Source organism: Cynara cardunculus (genome assembly GCF_001531365.2).
Source record: "Cynara cardunculus var. scolymus isolate 2C chromosome LG 8, CcrdV1, whole genome shotgun sequence".
Classification (NCBI taxonomy): domain Eukaryota; kingdom Viridiplantae; phylum Streptophyta; class Magnoliopsida; order Asterales; family Asteraceae; genus Cynara; species Cynara cardunculus.
In genome coordinates, this window is record NC_037535.1 from 24,562,731 (window position 1) to 24,585,498 (window position 22,768).

The 22,768-nt window shown below is 34.1% G+C and overlaps 3 protein-coding genes across 6 annotated transcripts; 1 reads left to right on the forward strand and 2 right to left on the reverse strand.

Moving 5' to 3' along the window:
• The first annotated feature begins 1,445 nt into the window (after nucleotides 1–1,445).
• LOC112517316 (monothiol glutaredoxin-S15, mitochondrial-like) lies at nucleotides 1,446–7,469 on the forward strand. Of its 4 annotated transcripts, none has more exons than XM_025124713.1 (7): nucleotides 1,446–1,585; nucleotides 1,762–1,851; nucleotides 3,494–3,628; nucleotides 3,722–3,821; nucleotides 5,506–5,572; nucleotides 7,123–7,201; nucleotides 7,294–7,466. In XM_025124713.1, the coding sequence occupies exons 2-7, from the start codon at nucleotides 1,780–1,782 to the stop codon at nucleotides 7,333–7,335; spliced, it is 495 nt and encodes a 164-aa protein (XP_024980481.1). In that variant the 5' UTR covers nucleotides 1,446–1,585; nucleotides 1,762–1,779; the 3' UTR covers nucleotides 7,336–7,466. The 4 variants fall into 4 exon arrangements, with proteins under 4 accessions (XP_024980481.1, XP_024980478.1, XP_024980480.1 ...); XM_025124712.1 differs by having other exon boundaries at nucleotides 1,454–1,634; XM_025124711.1 differs by having other exon boundaries at nucleotides 1,454–1,610.
• Nucleotides 7,470–9,042: 1,573 nt separating this feature from the next.
• LOC112517335 (cytochrome c oxidase subunit 5b-1, mitochondrial-like) lies at nucleotides 9,043–13,095 on the reverse strand. The gene is made up of 6 exons (XM_025124732.1): nucleotides 12,842–13,095; nucleotides 12,642–12,721; nucleotides 12,478–12,528; nucleotides 10,231–10,297; nucleotides 10,024–10,103; nucleotides 9,043–9,370 (listed from the first exon to the last, which is right to left on the reverse strand). Exons 1-6 carry the CDS (start codon nucleotides 12,969–12,971, stop codon nucleotides 9,308–9,310), a joined length of 471 nt encoding a protein of 156 aa, XP_024980500.1. The 5' UTR covers nucleotides 12,972–13,095; the 3' UTR covers nucleotides 9,043–9,307.
• A 2,657-nt stretch (nucleotides 13,096–15,752) lies between these two features.
• LOC112516488 lies at nucleotides 15,753–22,573 on the reverse strand. The gene is made up of 3 exons (XM_025123552.1): nucleotides 22,447–22,573; nucleotides 17,225–17,737; nucleotides 15,753–16,538 (listed from the first exon to the last, which is right to left on the reverse strand). Exons 1-3 carry the CDS (start codon nucleotides 22,520–22,522, stop codon nucleotides 16,006–16,008), a joined length of 1,122 nt encoding a protein of 373 aa, XP_024979320.1. The 5' UTR covers nucleotides 22,523–22,573; the 3' UTR covers nucleotides 15,753–16,005.
• Between the last annotated feature and the right edge of the window lie 195 nt (nucleotides 22,574–22,768).

The window sequence follows — 22,768 nt, forward strand, 5'->3', positions numbered from 1 at the left end:
TGCGTAATGGAATTTGTTCTTTTAGAAAATTGACTCATATGCAATGGGAGTATTTGAAAAAATAATTTCATAATGGACATGCTAAAATAAAATAATGAATATTAATTTCCTAAAATAAAATAATGAATATTAATTTCCTAAAATAAAATAATGAATATTAATTTCCTAAAATACAATGGGAGTATTTGGAAATAGGAAACGAGGGCTTTTGATATGAATACCGATTCTACCCTTTTTTCTTAAATAAAATGAATATTAATTATTTTTAATTTTTAATTTCCTAAAATAAAATAATATAATCTAGGCCATTGATCAAGAAAATGGACGGATGAGATTGGTTTACACGGTTTACACAAATGAGTCAAGTTTTCATTTGAACGCTCCTCTCTCTCTCTCTCTATATATATATGTATATATATATATATATATATATATATATGAAGTAGGAGGTAGAACAAGATTCTGAAAATGAGTTTGGCAGGAGTCTAATGAATATCGAAAGATTTGGGTTTAAAATCGGGAGATTGGCAGACTTTTTCGTATGGTGGCGTTTGTTTTCTAAGAGATGCTGAAGGCTGAAGTCTGATTTCACTTCTGATTTATAAGAGGTGGTGCTGAGATCTGAATCAGTCAAACTGTTCGTTTTTACGTCTAAAGTCTGAAATATGAATCAGTCAGATTATTTGTTTTTGTAAACTAACAAACGTCTGAAGTCTGAATCAATTAGACCGTTTTTGTAAACTGATAAGCGTTTGAAGTCTTAAATCTGAATCAATTTATTTTAATTAAATTCAACTGAAATATCCAATTATTTAAACCATTTGTAAACTACAATCTATTTTTAACACATTCAAAAATTCAGCTGAAATTCGTCAATTGATTCAACACATAATAGAAAACACGTACAAAGTCTCATAACAACTAGAATCAATATTCATTTTGCATTAATTATATCGCAATTTCTTTCCTTGAAGTATTCATATATGTTTGGTCAGCGACACTCCATGCGATTGAACCTCTTCAGACTTCAACACTTTTTGTAATCAGAAGTGAAATCAGACTTCAACAACTCTTAAAAAACAAACGTCATTTTATGGAAGGTTTATCAAATGCTACTTGGTAAGTGCTTAACGGGTCAATTACCTTACCAGATAACTGAGTAACATACTCAGTAAAAGCAATAACAAAAACCAAGAGTCTTACTCGGTATAAATGAGGATGACAGACTCTTACATGGTAAACGTATACCAAAAAAATTAATATATATGATATCATTTTGATGGACTAAAATCTTAACCATTAAAACAACAAAACTATTGACATTTACTAAGTACCGCTATTTATGGGTTAAAAAGCCCTTATTTCAGTTATAAAAACTACGATTATTTTACTTCAAAAAAGAAAACGATTATTTATTTGCATTTAACCGAACAAATTCAACTTTTGGGGGTGGACACAAAAACCGATCTCGGCCAATACTTTTCACATTTCCTTTCGAAGCTAAAGAGAAATCAAGCTTTTCCAGTTGCTCCACAGTCGTGAAGAGCAGAGAATCGCAAAGAGAAAGAGCAAAAGATCATCATCGGTGGACCGTGAATTCTTCATACATCGATAAGATTTATCTAAAATATCTTGTTAAATCTATATTTCCTCCATTATAAATGAATGATTTACAGTTGATTAATTTGTTGTTCGTCAATGTTATACGCCACCTCGTTTGAAGTAATTAATTAGTTCATCTTGCTTGTCGATTTGGTGCAGAATCGTTTGTCTAATACGATGGCAAGAGCGTTATCGAACATGCTATTCAAAGGATTTAGGTCAATTGAATCTACTCGCATAGCTGCATCGGTATGTTGTAATAGTGTTTCGTTGAAATTCAGCTCCTTCCTCTTTTTGGTTTATAGTTTCCGTCTGAATTTCGCTTCAGAACTGATAAGAAGGAGTTTGGCTCTGGCGACAATTGATTGCTAAAAGTACAATTATTGTAGAAACATTTTTGCAGATAAAAACCGAAAGCATCTATGTCATTTTGAATCTGGTGATATCTAGGTTTGCTTGAATTAGCCAACTGAGTAGTAGATTTCTCTGTCTAGATACGGCTAGGAACATAGAGGTCCAATAATTTGTCGATTTACATTTGGATTACTCAAGTAGGTGATATATCTACAACACTGTTCTGGATTGTTGTTCTTCAACCTAGAAACGGGTAAAATGTGAAATATTGACATTGAAATCTTGCTTTGGCTGTCCTAAGCAGGTTATAGGAGCTATGTTTTTTTACAGTGATTTGAAATAGCAGGTGGTAAAGCGGCAGTATAGCGGTTCATATAAATATTTAGAATTATATACATAGTATATATCATAAAATATAAATAGCTTTACATATCATGTGTAATCAATATGAAAAAGAAATCTGCTAATAGACTAATAGTCCCAAAAAAAGAAATTCACTAATAGACTTATAATGATGGTGGAAGAATTTAGGAAACCTGGTTGAATGCTTGATGATGTTGAAAATCTAAATCTTATAATCTCAGTAAAGATAACAGGATGGATTAAATGACTTATATAAAAAAAACAAATGCAAAATAAAATGCCAAATCATTTAAATAAGTCCTATATAAGCTGGTTAGACAAAATAAAAAAGCCCAACCACAAATAGTGGTTATGCGGAGCTATTTTGTGCAAAAAGCGGCCATTTGGCGGTAAATCACACCGCAATTCTCGGTACCGCTATTTAGGACCGCCTGCAATTCCTTCCAGGACCGCAAACCTCTATTGCACCACTATTAACAGCATAGCTTAAGTATAAGGAGCTTGATCATGATTTGCAGGAATGGAAATCTGTTTAACATGTCACCTAATTGGATGATCAGCTTTAGGGTAACGGGGCATCCTCCTCTAAAAGTTAATCCTATGCATCCACTAGTTTGATATGATAGATGTTTTAGAAGTTAAATGTACTTAGTTTGATCTCCATGCTTCAGCTCACTCATAATTTGATAATAGGACACTGCATCTGGAAGAGCAAATACGTTTAAAGAAGTCCACTCCTGAATTTGCTAATCCAAGCAAACGTAGATATTACCAAATTCAAAATTGACATAGATGTTTTCAGTTTTATCTGCAAATCTGTTTCTATAAGACACATATTTGCCAGAGCCAAAATACTTATCGGTGCTGAAGGGATCCAGACGAGAGAGTTTGAACCAAAAGTAAATTTACTTTTAGCCAACCCACCATGCTTCCGCTCACTAATAATTGGATAGGGACGCTGCATTTGGAAGACCAAATATCGTTCATTTGATGCAGCCTTTTGTTATCTAATTGCATATTTCATTGTTGGCCATTCTTAATAGTTAATTAGACCTTAATAGTTAATTAGACGGTAACAGTTAGTCAGTCACTATAGGGGTTGCTTTTATTCGAGTGTATTGATGCTTGATACCAATTTTGTATGTTCTCCCATAAACTCTATGCAACTTGTTAGGCCTCTGGACCGTTCTTGCGGCACGGAATGCAGTTTTCAACTAGTGTGCCCAATGATCCTGATACACATGATGATTTTAAGCCCACAAATAAGCTTGAGAATTCTGGAATTACTTTAAAGGATATCGTTGAGCAGGTTAGTGGTTATTGATATGTGTATCCTGAACCTCTTTCTAGTAATATGTTCTGTTTTGAGGTAATGACCACATCTGTTAATTGCAATGTTTAGGATGTCAAGGATAACCATGTGATGATTTACATGAAAGGGGATCCAGAGCAACCACGGTGTGGATTCAGCTCATTAGCTGTCGGAGTGTTGAGTGAATATCGTAAGTACTCAAATCAGCACTTCTTGTTTGAAGATTTTTTCAACATAAAATTGTTATTTCTAACAATTTTTCTTTATCAACTTAAACGATTTTCTGATTAAAGTGATTCGCATAGAATATAGATACAACTCTTCATTCTTGGTACTCTACCTTACTTTAGATTCTTATTCCTAGATATGGAGAAACATAGCTATCAGTGGCGGACCTAGGATGTTTGTTTAGCAGGTGCACCTTTAAGGTGGATTAAAAGACCGCAAAGTTGTTCAATGCTTTTTAGCCTAAAATACCCCTTACTTAACATGTGCTTCTAACAGCCGCTAGAGAGAGGGACCAAATCACGTCGTTTTTGCATACTACAATGGTGATCTTGTAATTTTGAAATTGTAGGGACCAAAAGTGTTGCAAACAGCAAGGACCAAGTTTGTAGTTTACTCTATTTTCTAATATCCTAGAGCACCCCTTAAAGTTTAGCGGGTGCACCTTTTATACCCAAAAAACTGTACTTGCAAAAATTGGTTGAGCGGGTGCACATGACCCCGCTCAGGCTTTCATAGGTCCGTCCTTGATAGCTATATCAGTATTGCATAAAAAGCTGGAAGGTAGTATCAGCCAGAATTTGGCCTGTTGCAGTTCCATGGACCAAATGGAGGTTTTTGGTCGTACAAAGTTGGTGACCACCTTCCAACAAAAGCCCAGCAGTTTGGCAGTCGGATTGTCTTGGTTTCACGTAGGTAGCTTGGGCCCGTTTCTGGATCGAACCTTATGTATCGTAAAATTGCATAGAAGGTAACAACCATGCACCAACGTCACTATTACTATGTATGCCCACACAAGCAAGATTGGATGTGGGTTGATAGTTGAAAGGGGATCACTTGAAAGCATTAGACAGGAACAACCTGATAAATACACCATTTTTATGGAAACAAACAATGAAACATCCTTCGTACAAGTTCTAGAAGCATATTTAAATGTTGTCCATGGCCATTATGATATTTGCGGTTTCGTGGAGATATATTAGTCAATATTTGAAAAGGAAAGGGTAAATATGGAAATGTGAAGACGTAGGAGGTCGTTAAGGGTGCGTTTGATACATCCGACAGGACAGAATATAATAGGGATCACTGTTCTACGTTTGGTAGGACTTTTATATGGAATAGAGCGGAACATGCGTGTTCCACCTCCATCCCATGGAACAAGGTGGAACAGACCACTATTTTGCCAATATAACCTTTAAATAAAACTTAATTCTCTTCTAAAACATCAAATATACCTTCCTTTCACATTCTGTTTATTCTTTAAGTTTTATTTATCCTATTTTATGCTTTTTAAACTTTCATACTGTCCTTAAAATATTAATTTTATACAGTTTCTATATTTTGGTTAATTTATTATAATTTAATAAATTATATAAATTAATCAGAATATATAAACAACCCATTAGGGATAAATTGGTCGTTTTGTCTGTTATGTCCTGTCTACTTTTGTCTTATCAATAGTTGAACAGTTGTTTTGTCTTGTTCTGTCCTAATTTGTCTGTATACCAAACGCACGCTAACTGTTGCATGTTGTTGAGCATATATGAGGATTATTTGGCTCTCTTCCTTTGGATTTACAATTACATTATCCTTTCTCCTGCTGCTTTTTTCCATTTGGATTCTCAAGTATTGCTATGGATTTATTGCAGGAGTTCCTATACATTCTAAAAACATATTAGAAGATCCTGAGCTTAAGAATGCTGTAAAAGCTTTCAGGTAACAAGCACTTTTCTTGCAGTTCGGTTGCTTACCATGAAAGCCTGTTGTTATGGGTACCACAAAACATACCATGAAAGCCTGTTGTTATGGGTACCACAAAACATACCCGCATTGTGACCGAACGGTTTGGGCCTTAGAGTATTTTCAGGAGATTCTCTCTAAAAAAGAATTACATTTAACTCTTAACATATTCTCTATTTTAGAGAATTTCAACATCAACTTTATCATTAAAATATTATATAGACTTGGGATCATGTGAGATAACGTTGTTTCCATGAGACACGATTTTTACACTTGAAATTTCAACAGTGTTTTTGCTGTTGTGAAGATTTGGCTTTTTTTACCTTCACAACATTTTGTTGTGAAGTTTCAAGTGTAAAAATCGTATCTCACTAAAACAGCCTTGTCTCACGTGAACCCAACCCATATTATATAATTTTATCATCCCACTACATTTAAAAAAAAACTTGATAAATCAATCTCATTGGTTAGAACTTTTAAAATGGTATTTCTCTCTCCTTAGTAGAGAGTTTTAGCGAATTCTCTATGTTTGGAATTTTCTCTATTTTAAGGAACAAGATAGAAAACAAAAACTTCATTTTCTCTATTTTAGAGCATATGTTGGAGATGCTTGTAGTATCTTAAGTCTAACATGGAAATTTAGGAATCATCTTTATATTATTATTAACAAAGGAAATGCATAAAAATGTGACGAGGCTTGCCTTAATTTTTTTTTCCCTCATATTAATGTAACAAAGTTTCAATTTTTTTTTTCCACTCATTTTGACCGGTAACGTGCTAATTTTGTAAATTTTGATGACGTGGATGTCAAGTTTATCGTCTATATCAGTGTAACCCTTTTGTAGACATCACTTAAACCTTTCTTAAACAAAGTATTTGGGCAAAAAGTTGATTACCGATAACTTCAACCGGCCCTACATGGAACCCGCCTCAAAGAACACCAATGTGGGAGCATTTTTTTGCTTGTCATTATTATGTGTTTTTCTTCATTTTATTTGCATTCTTTCTTGGAATTCCATTGATGCACTTGGTTTTCTTCATTACGTTTGATTGTGGCCTTGTGGGTATGCAAGTATGTTGATCTTGATGGGTTATGACAACTACATAGCTGGGGTAAAATGGTCATATGCTTTATTCCGCACAAAAAACAACCGTTTTTCCGAAATCCATAAAAAGGGCCGAATGAAAAACCAAACAAAAAACATCTTAGCCATACTGAAAATACTTCTCCATTTCCCTTTTTGCCCCGTATAATTTTCAGAGTAAATTATGATTTTCGTCCATGTGGTCTAGAAATTGCGGTTTTCGTCCTAATGGTTTGTAATTCATTGCGGTTTTCGTTTTCTGAGTTACAACTTATTGTTGTTTTGATCTGGATGGTTGGTTTACAATTCTTTACTGTTTTGGTGGCTCCTACTTTAAGGTAGGAATCGGACCATGGACAAAAATAGCAATAAATTGTAAACCATGATTGAGGGTTAAATTCTGATTAGATATAACATGGGCCACATACTATTTGTGTGCAGCACGTGGCCGACATTTCCGCAGATATTCATCAATGGAGAATTCATCGGAGGATCAGACATTATCCTGAACATGCATCAGGCTAGCTTCTCTGCATATTTAAAGCCTTATATCATGTTTTGTTTTTTATGGTGTCAAAAAGCATAAATACAACATATTTGGGCTTTGTGCAGAATGGTGAACTGAAGGAGAAACTGAAGCCGACTTCCAAGTAATTGTTATAATAACTTCATTTTAAAGCGACGTCGTCGTTTTTTACGTGAGCGAAGACAAAATAATGTTACGTAACTATGAATGTGATTGGTCTAGCGGTTAGGTGGAAAAGAGGAACCTAATAATTGGTGTTTCTTTTGCTTTCCCTTATTGATTTTCTATTTTCTAAACAATAAAAATCAAAGTTTCAGAGTTTTTTTTAAAAATTCATATCACTTTGCGATATAACGAAATCCACAACTAAATTATTTTAAATATAATTAATTTTTTAATTAAACAAATTATATTACAAAACAAGTATTTTATTTCTTTTAATTTGACACCCATTGACGTTCAATTTTCTAAACCTGGTTTTTTAAAATTCAAAAATACTTTTACCATATTATACAATATTTTTGCATACCCTACAAATTATTAATACATTTGATTAGCGTCAAACTAATTCATAATCAGCTTATAAACATATGCAAATACAAGATAAAGGTTTTGCTTATTAATAGGGCAAAATACTTCATAAAATTGGAAACCAACATTGGCTTTATCACAATCAAAATCATACAAATTCATAAAATAAAATCAAAAGACGAATTAAAGATGCATAATGATGTTAATGAAATGTGCCAAAGTAATATATAATATTTTACTTATTTGATTATGAACATTAAAAAGTCGATGATCTTCTAAAACTCGTATAACTTGGTCCAAAAACGTAACTGGTATGACCAATAGATCCCAACCTGTCCAACCTTAAAAAGCCCTTAACCGGTCCCAAACATCCATCGTGGAGGTAAAATTTCCATGTGAACCGGATACATTAGAACCTAACCACCAAAACTGGCCTCAATCTCAGCACAAAGCTCCTCAACCCCTCAAGGTCCACATTCCTCTTTGGTCAGAGCTTCCCATGAAAAGTGTTGCTGTCTATGTATGTATGTTGAGTGATGAAATAGAAATAGAATCCCAAATTCATATTTCGCTCGATTACCAAACGCTTAACGCAAAGAGACATCACACCTCATTAACGTTCTTGATCATCAAAATGGATTCATTGGTAATCGTCTTAAACCTGATAAGCGCTTACCAGGTAAAAATTATCCTCCTCACTTACCGGATAAGACTCTTGATCCTTGTCTTACCTCTTACCGGGTAGAATTCTCAGTCCTTGTTGTGTTCAACCAGTAAGGTAATTGAAGTGTTAGTAAACGACCCCTTAGTTGGTATGAATAATATATTTGAAAGGTGTTCATAGCACGTTCCAATCTTCTTTACCTACATGCTCCACTCCATTGTCAATGAAACAATCTCCTTTGGTCTTATCTAAAAAGCTGCTTACCAAACACTTACCTAGTTACCTAGTAAGCGATTAGCGGTTACTAGATCACTTACCATACCGGATGAACATGGCAAGAACCAAGAGTCTTACCCGGTGATTATTGCATACAAATACAATGCCGTTTTGAATTTTGACAAGAAACTTATCCTATAAAGTAAGCGAGTATTTAACGGATAAGCGTTGGAAAATCAAAAAAGGTAACGTTGCCAACCACTTTGAAATACCGTTTCTTTGCATTAGAAGCAAAAAAAATAAAAAATAAATAAATAATCTTTCGACAACTTTATAAGACCGTTGGATGGACATTTAAGCAACCACAACTCTTCGAAAAGCTCGTGTTGGGGTCGAACTGAAGAATCTCGAAGAGCCTAAACCTGGAGCCAATAATTATTTTGATGCATTGGAGAAATGGCATCCACAATTCAAATAAACGGCATGCCCCACAATCCCATAATTCACAAAGAAAGAAGAAATGTATGCATGATGCATGCCTCTGATAATGATTTAGCCAAAACAAACAGTAAATATGAAACAAACAAAATGCAGGACCTGTTAAATCCTGATGCTGCAGAATTTTGGAAGTCTTTATGTCATCTCACCAGATTCTTATTCCGGCATATTAAAGATGGAAAAAATGCAAATCAGTGATGATGTTCGTCATCGCCATGTCCGTCTGAAGGTCCTCCTGGGCCCACTACTTCCAACTGTAAAACATGATCATACATTTATCAACATCACACGAAATTTCAGTTGAAGAAGTTTTTATGGAGTTCAATGTAAATATCAACTTTTCTTGCACCAATTTCAAAATTGACAACAAATTTAAAGTTGAAAAGGAACCCATTTGATACAAGAAGTCAAAACGGAATATGAAAGATTGATTGGAACGGAAAAAAAATCCCTTTGGGTAGTCGCTCGCTGGATGGAGGGCCCAAAGTTAGTGAAGGGAGAACTTTGCATAGACCCTATGGACTAGTTGGACCAAATGTGCCGAATACCATGGTCAATTAAAAAACCCCATTCCAGATCTACTGTGTCGATGAATCCTCATTTATAACTAAGGGAACACAGGAGTTTTAATATCTGAAAGATGACAGGGATTAAGAACATAACATGTTTAAATTTAAAAATGGATAGGAACTGAACCAATAAATATGATTGACTGGTTTTAATTACTGCAGGTTTGTTCTGGCAAACACGGATATAAACTCAACGAACTCAGAACTTTTGATGGTTAAAGATGAGATGCATAAAAAACACAATGCATATGATATGCATAGGATGATGATAAAAGTTGATCTATATGACACCGTTTTCAGAAAGAAATAATTGTCTGAAAGGTTAAGTTTGTACTCACCACGAAATATTGTGAGCATACTGGGCATTCATGTGGTTCCCCTTTCTTTAGCCAAAACCAAACAACATCATGCTCGTCCTCTGTTATGAAGGAAAAAACATAAAAAATGATTAACAAGCTACTAGATACTCAAACAGCAATATAAGCTATAAAGGGTACAAAAGTATACTGTTCATTATTACAGTGGAAAGGCTAGAGTTTACTCACCGCCTTCTCCCCCAGGGCAACCGACAATTCTTTGGTCATAGTAAGATTTGACCACAGCAGGAGCTTCCTACAAGCAACAAAACGACAAATGATACACAGCTTCAGCATCAGTTCAGATATCAAAGCACAAACAATGACCCGAGCACAAGAAAAAGTAAGTGTGACTCGCAACAAGGCCTACTCATTTACTGAATAAATCTCTAAATAAGAGGACTTATCAGTTCCAAAATAAGGCACACCCACAACAACGAACTACGTTCATGATTCTCACCCTAATGGCCGTAAGGTCAAGTAGCAAATCAAAGTATCAAGCAACAACAGAAATAGAACATACGACATCAGCAGTTCAAGTTGGTAATGCAGAATTTCGATATAATTATCTGCAATATTGGTTGCAGGATACCAATATGTAGAGTTTTAGCAGTCTCAACGATGTATGGCAATACATGACACATTATCATACATGTCATATCCATTAGCCAATTTGAACCCTCAAATTAGTGATTAATCACTTCAAATAGGTATAATATGTATAGCAGTCACGTTCGATTCTCAGATTTGGTTTTGAGCTTATATATCAAAACTCTAGTGTTCAAAGTTGAGAGGATTAGGTGTGCTTGGGAAGCTGAAACCAAGAGAAGAAAAGAGCACTGGATTACAAAAGTTTAAGATAAACTTTCCACTTCAAATGCTAGAAATGTGATATCACATATAGCCACTACTTTGATTTATAATGTTAAGAAAGAGTAGAGATTCTTCAATGACAGTTTATCTAATACTATAATTTCATGAAGTTTGATGAAAGTGAAGTATGGAAAAATAAAGATCAGAAGAAATGGGTTTAAGATAAGTAGGTTTACTATATATCAAAATTATACATGTCAAGATTTCATCACATTTGATGATTCTCTCAGTTTGGTATACAGACTATCCAAATTTTCTTGCTTTTGAAAACTATCCAAGTTAACTTACGAATTTTTTGTTATAATATTTAGAAGCTAGGACCCTGCTATGGTGAAATTTATAGTCGAATTTTTGGGCAAGCTTGGTACTAAAATGAAGCGGTTCAAATTAGAAAATAGGTAGAGTTTCTGACTGTTTTTCCTCCACAAGGTTACAGCCAGAAAGTCAGAGTAACCTTAGGGTGTTCGACCAACCGTAATCTTACGGTCAAGGAAGAAGAGAATAGCCCTACAGTCACTGGCTAACTGTAGCATTATACCTTTCTTATAAAATCATAACTTTGGAACTTCTCAAGATGATCAATTTCTGAAGCTTCCTTCACACTGTTTTACCAAACTTAATCTGCTTAGAATTTCTAGCAGAATGATATAAACCAGTGTTAATTTAAAGTTAATTATATACTCTAAATGCCTATTAAGAACAATAGGTAGTAAGAAAGTCGGAAAGTGAAGTCCATTGTGTCTATGAAAAAATCTAGTTAGAGAGTTAACAAAGGTCAAGTGTAGTAAGCAAGCCAAGTGCGTTCATGTACTACTTTTAACGTTGATCTATGAAAGTCGTTTTATGGCCATTGTGATCATTATGCGAAGCTAATTTACATCAAATAGATTATGTTGTAGAGCTGAATTGCTACCCTTGCATTAAGCTATGAAAGCTGACTTTTAATGGTAGTGCATCCTCTCCAGAGATCACTTACTTGAAAAGTATGCACATTGCACAGCAGAGCAAATATTCGACTTTAAGTGAACGATAATAAAATTCTTTGTGACAGCATCAGAGTAAAGCAAAATTGCCATTATGTATGAACATAACACAGAAAAATGAAGATCTAATTCTTAGTGTACTTAAGCGTATCCCCACACCAGTAGCTAATTCATGCATTTATTTTCATGTATATGTTACGAAGTGCTAAAGTTACTACTTAAAACCTGGCAATTAGTATTCGCAAAAAAAAACATGAATCCTTATAACTAATATTAACCACTGACAGTTTATATACTATATACTCTTATAATAACTTTACATCACAGACTAATTCAATTATTCAAGTTTATATAAAAAAGTAGACCTAGTGCCTGGCCTCAACACCCGTTATTAACATGGTTTTCACGTTTCGACCGTTTCAGAAGAAAACAGAATGGCATTGATAACTAAATTTCTGCAGTAATCATTCAAATCATTGACACGTATCATAAAAGTTACGACCATCAAAATCCGATGAAAATAATTCCTCTATTTCGGTAGAAGAAAATAACATTTGGACTAAATTATCGTTGCACTTGCCTTGGTACCAAATGGCCCTTCAGGAAAATTGATATCCAGAATATCCCGTCCCTAATTACACAAAACAAATAACAATCGATATCATTCTCGATAAGTCAGACTAAAACTGAAAACTAAAATTAAAATATAGCTCTATAAAACTAAATCGTCACACGAAAACTAACCTGAAGCTCAGCTTCAAGCTCCTCACGTTCGTGACCAGTCGCAATAGGCATCACATCTTCGACTCTCTTAGAAACATTACCTACCATCCACAACCAACACACATCCAAGTCCATAAATCTCAAAACAATTCCACACACAAACGTTGGTAAAATCTCCGATATACATATAAAATTCAGATCTGATGTGAGAAAAAAAGTACCTGAATAGTGACGAGTGACAATAGTCGAGCATGGCCGAATAGTCACCGGCGACAGCGAAGAAGTAACAACACGATTAGGTCTGGCAACAGATCGGAGAGTTAGGAGTTTAGAAGAGGCTCGTCTCCACATGGTTTCACCTTCACCGGAACCCTAGGCTTTCGGCGTTTGATCTGAATCGGCGACGAAGGAACTTTTCCCTTTCAACACTGTGTAAGAGGAATTTTTTGGTCCAACGTGAAAATGAGATGTTATAAGAAATACGAGTGAAGCGAAGGCTTTTTACGAGCAGAGTGAGATGATCCAGTGTCCGTGGGTGCAGGGGAGCTAATAATGGTCGTGCATAAGAGTTGTACGTCGTGCCTCTTTTGTTGTACGTTCACATTTCCTTTTTGGTAATTTAAGATGCCACGTGGATGCCAAAGGGTAAATGTGGGAAAGTAACTTCCTGTGGTTTATTTCGAATTGCGACTACGTCCTTTTACTTTTTAAATTTTTGGTTTTTATCCCTCGATAACGTGGGAAAGGTTTTGGTTTTATTAAAAATTAGAAGTTAAACCAAAAAGGGTGGTATTAAGTGGTTTGAGTTTGGCTCCAAAGATAAAAAATATCAGGAGGTCTCAGATTCAAATCTAATGAGGAATAAAAATCCTCTTGTGGCCACGGAGGTTCAAATGCGATGACCTCCGAACTATATGCAAAATAGGTGGTCGTCATGGAATTAGTCGGCTCGCATAGCCGGTTGGATATCCAAGTTAATCAAAAAAAAATTAGAAGTTAAAATGGTTAATCAAAAAAAAATTTAGAAGTTAAAATTTTATCTTCAACGGTTTTGCTATTTTGAAAAGGACAAATATTGTTCAACTTTTTTTTTCAACAGGTCTAATATTGTAAATTCAAGCCATTTTTTTTTGGCTTGATAACTTGTCGTTGCCCGCCCTATAAAAGGGTTGGGCTTGCCCATGGGCTATGAGGTCTAAAAAGTGTAACTCTTATAAATCTATAACTTGATAGCTAACAAATGTGAAACCAAAAAGTAAAGAAAAAAACACCGTTGCAATTATAATTTTAAGCAACTAAAGTGACATATGGATCTCAACAAGTGGAGAAATAAATGAAAAAAAAATCAGACTTCATAAGATCAATAATGCATTCCTATTTTTTATGTATAACATTAATATTCACATTAAGAAGTAAACAAACAACCCCTTAGCCTTATGGGTTATCGAGAATAACCAAAGAGTCTCATCTTATAACTTTAACAATTTAATCTTATAATATACGGGTATAATTTTAATTAATGGTAAAAAATATGAATTATAAAATATAAACGGGCTGGACAGGCCTGTCCATATATATTTTTACATTGTTCATGTTCGTCTGTTATTTTAAACAAACAAACCCAAGCTCGTCCATTTTCTCGATAATGGTTGTTCAAGCCATGTATTTCTAACAAGCCAGATGAACCAGGTCTAACGAGTCATCCCGTCCATGAACAACTTTAATCGTCGAAACCATCAATTTGGACTCATCAATCGTTGGTCATTTCTCATTTTTCGGCCCATTGGATCCATATACATTTTTAAGCCCATGATATACCCCATACAACTTGAAAAGGATCTATTCATTTTGAGTAAACCATAAATAAAAACCATTATCATTTAAGGGCTAGTTTGCTAAACATTTATGGAGTGTCACTCTTGTACATCTTATTGTATAATATTTTCGGTCATCAAAATGGATTGTTTTAAACCCGATAAACGTCTATCGTGTAAGAGTCTTTTTCCTCACTTACTGGATAAAAGTCTCGGTCCTTGTTATATCTCTTACCAGGTAAGATCCTCAGTCATACTCATTCCTATGTTTAATTGGTAAGGTAAGTGATTCCGAGTAAACGTTTATTTCAGTAAGTGTTTAGTAAATGGCCTCAAACAAATTATACAATGTATAAAAATTATTACATAAATTAGAACTAAATATATTTTAACGTAAATAAATTTTAATTTATATTACTAGATACCATAAATATTGTTTATATTAAAACAAAAATAAGTTTTAGTGAAAATAAGTTTTGGTTATGAGTGTCTTTTAAAGATAAGAGTAATGGGTCGTTTACTAAACGCTTACCCGGTAAGTACTTACTGGGCAATTTTCCTTAACGGATGAACATGGCAAAGGCAAGAATCTTATCCGGTAAGAACGATGATAAAAATGGAGAGTCTTACCCGATAAGTGAGTCTTACTAGGTAAGCAATTACTGGGTAAGCATTTAGGTAAACGGGCCCTAAGTTACATTTTTGGTCCCTGTGTTTTATTTAAAAAATGTGATTTTCATCCTTATGGTTAAGAAATTACGATTTTTCTTCCTATGATTCGCAATTCATTACTATTTTTCATCTTTATAATTTATAATTTTTTCAGGGGCAAATTACATGAAATAGTAACGTATTTTAGTTTGATTCCTATTTTGAGTAAGATACTTACAAAACTTTTATTTTGGTACCTAAAATGTAAAATTTTAAACATTTAAGTACCCGGATAATCAGTTGAAGCATTAACCAGTTACCATGCTGATGTGTTATCCAACTCAATATTATTTACTATTCAACCCAATTTCATTCCACCACTCACCGCATCTGCATGGTAACCGATTACCCGGGTACTTACATGTTTAACACTTTACATCATAGATACCAAAATGAAAATTTTGAAAGTACGTTACCCAAAATAGGAATCAAGTTAAAATATGTTGTTTTTCCATGCAATTTGTTCTTTTTTCCGGTTCCTATGGCTTACAAATTTTTACTCTTTTGGTCCTTATACTTAACGAAAATAACAGTAAATTGTAAATTGTATACATAAAAAGTCACGATTTCTAAACGACATAAATTATTATCAAACCACAAGGACGAAACCCGTAATTTACTCTTTGTATAATTGAGAAAATAAACGCTGATTATACCATGAACTTTGTAATAAGTGCTTATACTTTAAACATGTTTTCTTCCCTTTCTAGTACACAACAGAAATAACATCACATTACTATAATAACATAACATGCTAAACAAACACCATAGACGATGATCCAGCCATCCCTATCCCACGGTTTCGAAGATTTCCGAAAACGATTTACGTTTTCAAGGATTTCCGTAAACAACTAAGCAAATCAAGCGTGTTTAGCGTATCGAACGCCAATCATTCTAACATCATCAATGATCGGACCACATAGGGAACCATCGGTCTTCATCTGATAAAATGTACTCAAAAACCTGATTCGTGTGCGTGTCGTTACAGCTCTAAACTTCAGAACGGCTTGTTTGAACCCACCCTTGCCTTTGGACTCGTAGGGTACCCTAAGAGTGTTTTTACTCGCAAATGCCTCGACAATCATCGACCCTTCACACGCGTTGTTGGCATCCCCGACAACAAAAGAGAGAGCGTATACCTTGCCTGGTGTCGTCTTGACGACTTGGGCAATAGCGCTCTCTTTTCCGGCAATTAATTCTACTGCTCTTTTACCCTTGGGCACGGCAAAGTGTTCCGCGTCTAAGTACTTGACGGCTTTTAGCGATTCGATCATCCAACCAGGGAGCGGTGAATGGTCGTCCTCGATGTTGGGAGGGATCAAAACTCCACCGACATCAGTTTTCGGTAACACGAACGGACCTTCTTCGAAATCTCCATTTTTCAACATATTAGCTGCAGTAAAAAGTGCAATCACAATTAGATTGCAACCCTTTTTTTGCATGTCATGAGGATGTGAGAAATAAAGTTATCTTCAAATTTATGGGCATGTAGAGCTTAATCTTGTCCAATTTAAACCGATCGATCTAATTAGAACCGACCGACTATAAATGTCCAAATTAATCAGATCGGATCGAATCCAAAATTTCAATATCAAAATTGGATTGGTCGGTTCTTAGATGACCAACCTTATCCAATCTGATGACCATCTAGTTCCCCGTTCAATAACTATCCAATTATCATTCAATTAATAACTATATATAATTATTAACATTTTACGATATATTTTTTTAGTTGATATTTACGTGCATTGTATTTAAATAACTTAAAGAAAATAAATGAATAATCGATTGAGAATTGGATGAATCCAATCTAATCTAATGGATAACCAATAGTAATATTCAATCGATGAAACTGATCCGGCCCAATCATCCATGGGATTGAACCGGATCTAATGTTCAATGTTAGTTGGATTGGGTCGGATTACAAAATCCAACATCCAATAAATGATTGGATCGGATCAAATCCACTGGATTTCAACCGATGATATTCAAATTATTCTCACTGAAACTCAACCATTTTGGTATTTAGGACCTAATTATGTGTGTTTAACCGAATGACTAAAATTACCATTTTCTTACCGTTGGTTCTTCTAGGAGGAAATAAGGCCTTTAGTGCAACAGAATCAACAAGAGGACCGCAAGCAGGGTCTTTCTCGACAGATGGGTTATGGATCACGATCTCGATGTTGTTGGACTCGGCCAAGAACCCCCACGAGTATGTGTCCCAACCGTTGCTACTATACATCGTCTGCATTGGCAAGATTCCCCAATCATTGGGCTCGGAATTGGGGGACACCGAAACGTTCAATTTCTCTTCTTGGGCGCAAGTTCTAGCCACATTAAATGTGATCGAATAAAACAACCCTTTTGTCACCTTCACTTTGGTCTTTATCGAAGCATCCTCTCCTAGCCTCACGGCATAAGCTCCCTCGGGTACTACTAGCAACATATCTCCTTGTTTTTGGCCGGATTTTATGTACTCAATGAACCCCGTGAGCTCCCAGTTCGGTATTGCCTTTGGATCGATTACTCTCGTGCCCTTCATCTGGGACGGTTTTGGACCGTATTCGAATTGACCATTTGGTAATATTCCTGATATTTAAGAAAAACATACATGTTAGCTCACTTACACATAATTTGTAGAATTCTACCTCAAATCTACACAGTAAATAGCGTAAAAACTAAGCGGTTGTCTTGCAGTTACTAAATGTTTGGTGTAGGATGATTAAGATAATGCAAAATAAAATATGGTTGTCTGGTAATTGTTTATAATGAAATTAAGGTGCTTAATGATTTAGGGAGATCCATAATACAAAATCATATGGAGTGTTTTAGAATAATTAAGAGACAAACTTTTTTTTGCCAAACAAGATTTATCTCTTGACAATTCAAAGATTACCTCTTAATAGAACTATTAAGAGTTAAACAAACAATCCATAAGATTTTAATAGACCACAACTGATGTATATTATCATACTTGTGAATTATTATACCTTTTTTCTAAAAGGTTGCAACTCATAATTAAAATAAATCATTTATTAATAATATATTATCATACACTTACAACTGTTTGGTTGATTTTCTATTAAGTCTTGTATGTGTAGATTAATATCTATATATTAAAAAGCTTTTGGTTTAAGAGGGTTTTTTCCATGATGAAATAAGCATGTACTTTTTAAACTATTACTATAATAATCATATATAACTCACCGAATAATATTAAGTCTTTATTAAGCTGGTGACGTGGCCTTAATAATTGATCAAATAACACATGATCACAAGTCAATTAACTTATCATGTCAAATAGGTATCAATCAAGCTGTTGGGTGTTGGTACACACAATTGCTATACTTTTAAGATCTTGGCCATGGTCTATAGTTAGCAATGGTACTTAAGGGGACCAATTGCTTTTTGGCACTAAATTTTCTGCAATAAGATTACATGAGAAGAAGTAAAGCAGTTTCCAGCATGTCATCACGTGGATTGTCTCAAGATCACGTGATGAAAGTACTGAATGTTTTTTGTCATTTTTCTGGAATTTTGTAGAGATGAAAACATGGGCATATCAGAGAACATGTTCACCAATACAAAGCACCCTTGGGGTGAAAGAGAAACATAACACAATTTACAAGGGAGAAGAAAAAGAAAAGATACCAAGATCTTTTCAAGGTATTAGTTTTTCGTATGCAAAAAAATAACAAGTTTTTTCATGCCATAAAGTAAATAGATGTGTTTTATAGTGTGATTTTATTGATGCTTTTAATTTTTAAGAATATATACAATTTATTATATTATTATTTAAAAGAGAGGTTTCAACATATATAAAGAAGAACCGGTTGAAATGTAGTCGATATGAGACTTTAACACGTCCTCTTCAACAAAGACTAGAATCAATAGATGAGGCTAGGAGACTAAGGGGTCGTTTACCAAACACTTACCCAGTAAACGCTTACCGGTAAAATTTAACATTTTCATTTACTTACCGGATAAGATTTTTGTCCACCAAAATTGTATTGTATGCAACAATTTACCCGGTAAGCTCTTACTGTGGTAAGAGTCGTCTCCCTCACTTACGAGGTAAAATTCTTGATTCTTACCATATTTATCCAATAAGATAACATAACTTGGTATTCACTTACCTGAGTAAGCGTTTGTAAACGGCACCTAACCGAATACAAGAGTGATAAATATGACTAGTACTACATCGCACAAATGCTAAATTCAAATAATAATACCATTTTTACATTAAATAAACCTCATATGCCAAACCAATCAATAGAACCTCGTTTAAGAGAATCATAGTCGTCTTCTCTAGAACTCGAATCATTTTGTGATTTTACTTAATGCAGGGATGGTCTGTGAGGGTCCGAATAAGGTCCCGTGCATTCGTACTCCTATTAATGAATTCTTTTGGGTATAAATGGTATATCCATAAACTTTTAAGGGGTACTCTACATTAAAAAAATACAAGAAACATCAATCAAAAAATCAAAAAAGTTTTTTGAAATAAACCAAAAACTTAAAAAAATTCCCCTAAAACAGTAAAATTAGACTAAAAACACATAATATAACTTTATGGACTTAGATCTACCTTAAAAATGCATGAAAAATTCTATATCCATATGGGAAATATTTGGAAAAAATATTCAAAAGTTTTGCTTTTAAATTCAATCTAGTTTTATAATATAAAACGAGTTTTCTTGACATGAAATAGTTACTATAAAATTTTATGGGAAGAAAGGAATCTTGATCTTATCCAACTGCGCACCATCACGAGGCCATGGGCTAGGCGTCCCACTTATACAAGAGGGACAGGTTTTGGCAAAATTTGGATGAGGGTAGATCTCTGACAAGGTGGCGGTAATAATACACAACCTTAAGAATGTGAGGTCCTGATTCTACCAATATTTTTATTCATTATTTAAAACAAATCTACTCCTTTCTTTCAAAAATTAGACTTCCAGTATAACTTGCTTCATAATTTATCAACACTACATGGGTTTTTGTCTTATTATAATATCTCCAATTTGAAAAACCTTAAATGGGTGGGTTTATTGCATCCAAGGATATGATTAATTAAATGGTCTGCAATAATCTATTAAAGTTTTAGTTTTTACAAATATATTTTAATTTTACTCCTCTCTCGATCATATCTTCATGGAATGAGTCCACATAAAATCAGTCTGTTTTTTACCATTTTTTTACATTTGAAATTATACAACAAAACGTTGTGAAAGTAAAAAAAAAACCGAACCTTTTACAGCAAAAACACTGTGAAAGTTACGTTTTACTTTGAAGTTGCAAGTGTAAAAAAATAATCTCACGAATCTTATAAAAACAGGCTGGTTTCCCTTAATCCTAGCTCCAATTTTATCGATTGTTAAATACAAAAAAACTTTTAAAAAGATCGATTGTATTGGAGAAGATTCCTAATAATAAGTTTTTTTGTTAAATAAAAATGTGATTTGAAAAAAGTAAAATTGTGTGCAAGCGCTTCTTACCAGGCAAGTAACGTCTCTCTCGCTTACTGAGTAAGAGTATACTCATTTGCTTACTGAGTAAGAACCACGGTTGTTACCATGTCCCTAACCGAGTAAGATTCTCAATCCATGTAATGTCCACCCAGTAAGGTAAATGATCCAATAAACGTTTGATAAACGATCAATTAGTTTCTTTTACAATAAAGAGGGAAAATCACGGAAGATTAATTCAAATATTTTTTTATTAAACACACCTCTTAACATCAAACTTAACATGTTTTACGAACATCAAATGATATTGAAGGCAAATATTGATGTGTCAACATTTATCGTTTGAGAAGAAGCATGATATTGAAAGCAGATAATATCTAATGTACGGCTGATTGTCTAGAAATTTGTGAAGATTTGAACATTGTTTCATATTTATTTCACATTTATAGCGTTATGTTGGACCACACCAACCTTGCAGCAGGACGGATATGATTAACTTTTATACATTTTCTTTCTAAATAAATCTTTTTAATATGCAAAAGTTACAGAAATTGGCTGTCTTTTGTTATGTATTTATCATACATTAGTAGTAGTAAACGAAATATAAATAATCATATATATTTTTTTATTAACTTTTGATATTCAACTCACGAGATCCGACTAATTTCAGGACGATCACTTGTTTTGTGGGTTTTAGCCGTTTTTGAACCTATGTGGCCACAAGGGGGTTTTTATTCCTCCTTGAATTTGAACCTGAGAGGCCGATTTTTGACTTTTGGAACCCAAACTCAAACCAATCAAACACAACCCTTATGGTTATATTTCATGTATTTGAGTAAGAATTATCTTTGCGAAATTTTGAATAGTTACGTAAAAATCTGAATATTTACACAATTTCTTTTTCTTTTTTTTTGAACCTGAAAATCACAAATGCATAAAGACATTTATATAAACTCTGACCGAAATAAGAATTCAATGGAAAAGTGGCTCAGAAGGTATTTTGGTCAATTTTCTTCCAACCTAATTAAGATGGTTTTATGATAAAATCAGAGTTTGAAGAGGGGGAAGGAGAAGGAGCCCGGAGAAGGAACCCGGAGAAGAAGCAATGACGGTATTATGGTCTATTTTTTTTCAACACTAACGCTTGTAATGAAAAAGACATATATGGTATAATCGTAAACATAGAATACGACCCGAACAGACATACTTGGACAGCGTGGTACAATGGAGATCAGATGTCTTAAATATGATAATCATTATGAAATTAATAACAAATTCTAAAATATTTACCATGTGTGCACGAAACATTAATTTTACATGTAATCATTTATGTAAGAATCGAATTATAGTTCGTAAAACTTATAATTTTAAAATGCTACTATTTGAAACATTTTGGATCATATCAGAATTATTAATACGAATGAATTCAAGTAGCATCAAAGGGACTCATTTTGAATCGCATTTGTGTGTGTATATATATATCATTCAGACGCGGAATTATACATACAGTAGTATCACGTATGTGAAGATCGCATAGCCTTAAATCTAACACTTACGAACGAATATAACGTTCCAGATCCAAATTTATGCATCACGAAAACGAGCTCCAAAAATCGAACCTCGTTACGACGTGAAACCAAAAAAAGTCGATATGTAATGTAACGAACCAATTAAGACGGAATGATTATCAAACAAAAACGCACAAAACAGTAAGATCAGTTCATGAATGATGATCAACGACAAAATTTGTAATTCAAATTTCCAGAAACTAACACTATAATTATCGAATGAATGCAGAATAAATTCTGGATCTGGAATCGAATAACTCACCGTCAGTGAAAGACAGAACTCCATTGGAGGTTGCGCAAAGAAGCACCACCAGTAAGATTGCAGAGAGCTTCTGCATTTTCTGATAGAGAGAGAGAGAGAGAGAGGGGGGATGAATGTTTTCTAGTTTAGTGTGAATATGGATGGAGTGTGCAGTGCTTTATATGTAGTTCAGTCGATGGAAAAAGCCTCTGAGTTTGGGGTTAATTACATGAATCGCCATTGAAGCTTTATCTTTCTGTCTTTCTTCCTTGAATTAGACTGAGTAAAGACGTCAAATAAACCCCACGTCTCCCTTATCTTTTACTCGCTGCTGCACCAATTT